Raw genomic sequence first — 2,513 nt, forward strand, 5'->3', positions numbered from 1 at the left:
AAAACAACAACAACAACAACACCAAAATCCCCAGCAACATGACTGCAACACGGATATAAAACGACAATCAGGCCTATCCAAGTCGGCCATCCATATTCCAAGAAAACGTGGTAACCTTATACAGTTGATCATCTTGGACTGTATCATCATTATACTTGTCGTTAGTAATATCGAAAAGCGCACAGAGGAGTGGGGAGGGGGGAGGGGAGTTGGAAGTTCTTCTTTCTGCATAATGTGATGGTTTTATACAAGTGGTCATTAGAACAGGTTCGATTATCATAATGTTATTCCTATCCACCAGGTGCGATGGAGCGTGTACCTGGACCTTCTCCGCGCCTATGGCTACAAGTACGCCTGTGTCAGCGTCCTCTTTGTGCTGGGCTTCCACTTCGCCTACAACTTCTCCTACACATGGCTGGCCCAGTGGAGCGATGATCATGACCTTGCCAACTTCACGACCCTGCCCGCAGCCAGCGGGGGACGATGGGACAGGAACTGGCACTATATCAAGATCTACGCCGGTTTGGGAGTGGTTCAGAGTAAGTTGGTGTCGATAGTGTTTTTGTTGTGGTGATGGTGGTGTTGTTGCTGCTGCTGCTGTTGTCTTTTTTGTTGTTGTTTTTGTCCTTGTTATTGTAGTTGTTGTTGTAGTTGCGACTACATGTAATTGTTTTTTTTTAAAGCAGAAAATAAGGCAAGAACTTGCATTTTTTCCTGAACAGCGCCCTTTTGGGATTGAATCCAACTCTCAGCCACCCTTTAATTTTCGAAATGTTAATGCTTTTATTACATAAAGGAAAGGACCAGCTACCTAACGAGGTCTTTTCCTCATAACGCTCACTCAAACCCCATTACTCCCCTTTCCACTAATTTTCGACCTCATCCATCTTTCCCTCCCCATCCCCCTTCTCATTCTCTTTTTTTCCTCTGCCTCCTTCTTCCCACCCTATCCTTCGACCTCCATCCCTTCTCCCTACCCCACCCCGTCCATCTACCCCTCCCATCCCCTACACACTACACCCATGTCCCCCTCCCCCACCCCCAAATCCGCAACCATCTCCATTCATCCACCCCTCCCCTTCTCTTCCCACAGCTGCCTGCTGCATGACCTACTCCGCCATCATGCAATACCGCCATGTTGTGACGTCACGAGTCATCCACGCCAACATGCTCGACGCCCTCATGAGAACACCAATGAGTTTCTTTGACACAACACCCATGGGCCGGATCCTCAATAGATTCAGCCAGGTATTGTCTAAACTCTAGCCAGTGTCTCTGTAGATAGAAAAATCTTAAAAGAGCCACAAAAAGCATTAAATTATTTCGCCAGATCATAAAGTCTTAAGCTAGGGAACCCTAGCTAGGGTGCTTGAATGTCCGGTGGGATCCATTCCTGGGGGCTCCAGAGACGTTTCTGAATGTCAAAACTAGGGCAGCGGGCTAATTTTTGTTGAAATTTTTATATTTCTCGAAAAGTTAGGGGTTTATGAAGGCCTGTGAGATCCAGAGGAGGATCGTGTGGGGGGGAAGTAAGAGGAACCCTGATCTAAAAACGTTTTTCTACGGTGTCTGTTGATAGAAACATTTTTAAAGAGACATAAACATTTTTTGAATGATTTAGCCAGGTAATTTCTTAAAAGTGTACTACCTTTTCTTTAAATAGGCCCATCTTTAAAGAGCCACGCTGAAGGAAAAGGGGAGAAACTAAATGCACGCCTTCAGTAAGACGTTTTGATGCATCCAAATATAAAACAGCACCAAGAAAAAAATAAAAAAGTTCTTTCTTAGTATCTGGACCCCTTTGGCTATAATCTTCCTGAAACAAACAAGCAAACACATAGACAAATAAATAAACCAAAAAACAAACAAACATAAACACGTTCAACACATACATAAAAAGTAATCTATATACATAACGTTTTGCTGTTGGTCCTCAGGACCTGGGTGCCCTGGACTAAGACCTGTTCCTGGTACAAACAAACAAACAAACATTGACCAACACCCCTCAATAAACACATGACGTGTCGTTGTATCTCCCCATGATCTAGATGTCCTGAACCCTGATGTCTTCTGGAACAAACGAACAAATAAACAAACAAATAAACAAACAAACAAAAGACATGGAGACCTTCAACGAACACAATAAAACGAAACTAATCCACAAACACTGATCAATATCTCATACTAACACATACCAGGTTATTGTATCTCCCCAGGATCTAGACGTACTTGACTCTAACCTTTTCCTAAGACACAAACAAACAAACAAACAAACAAGAAAACAAACAGACTTTAAACACATTCTATCTAAACACACTGACCAATCTCCCACATTAACACATACCATGTTATGACAATGACAATGACAATGATAATGACAATGACAATGACAATGACAATGACAATCTTTATTCATCTCACAGGGAGAAATTTGTCTTGGTCGTTAACAATGGAAGTAGACGTTACAAAAGTTAGACTTAAAGGTGCACTCACGCAAACGGACAACAAGACAG

The 2,513-nt window shown here is 42.7% G+C and overlaps 1 protein-coding gene across 1 annotated transcript in view; it reads left to right on the forward strand.

The window, feature by feature from the left end:
* Positions 1 to 38: 38 nt before the first annotated feature.
* Positions 39 to 2,513, forward strand: part of LOC101857069 (multidrug resistance-associated protein 1) — a gene marked incomplete at its 3' end in the record, with an annotated part of 3,531 nt that continues 1,056 nt past the window's right edge. Inside the window, 3 exon segments of the mRNA XM_013089406.2 lie at positions 39 to 44; positions 302 to 539; positions 1,094 to 1,248. Of these exon segments, the coding sequence (XP_012944860.2) occupies positions 39 to 44; positions 302 to 539; positions 1,094 to 1,248 (399 nt within the window).

Source organism: Aplysia californica, unplaced genomic scaffold, assembly GCF_000002075.1.
Source record: "Aplysia californica isolate F4 #8 unplaced genomic scaffold, AplCal3.0 scaffold00945, whole genome shotgun sequence".
NCBI lineage: Eukaryota > Metazoa > Mollusca > Gastropoda > Aplysiida > Aplysiidae > Aplysia > Aplysia californica.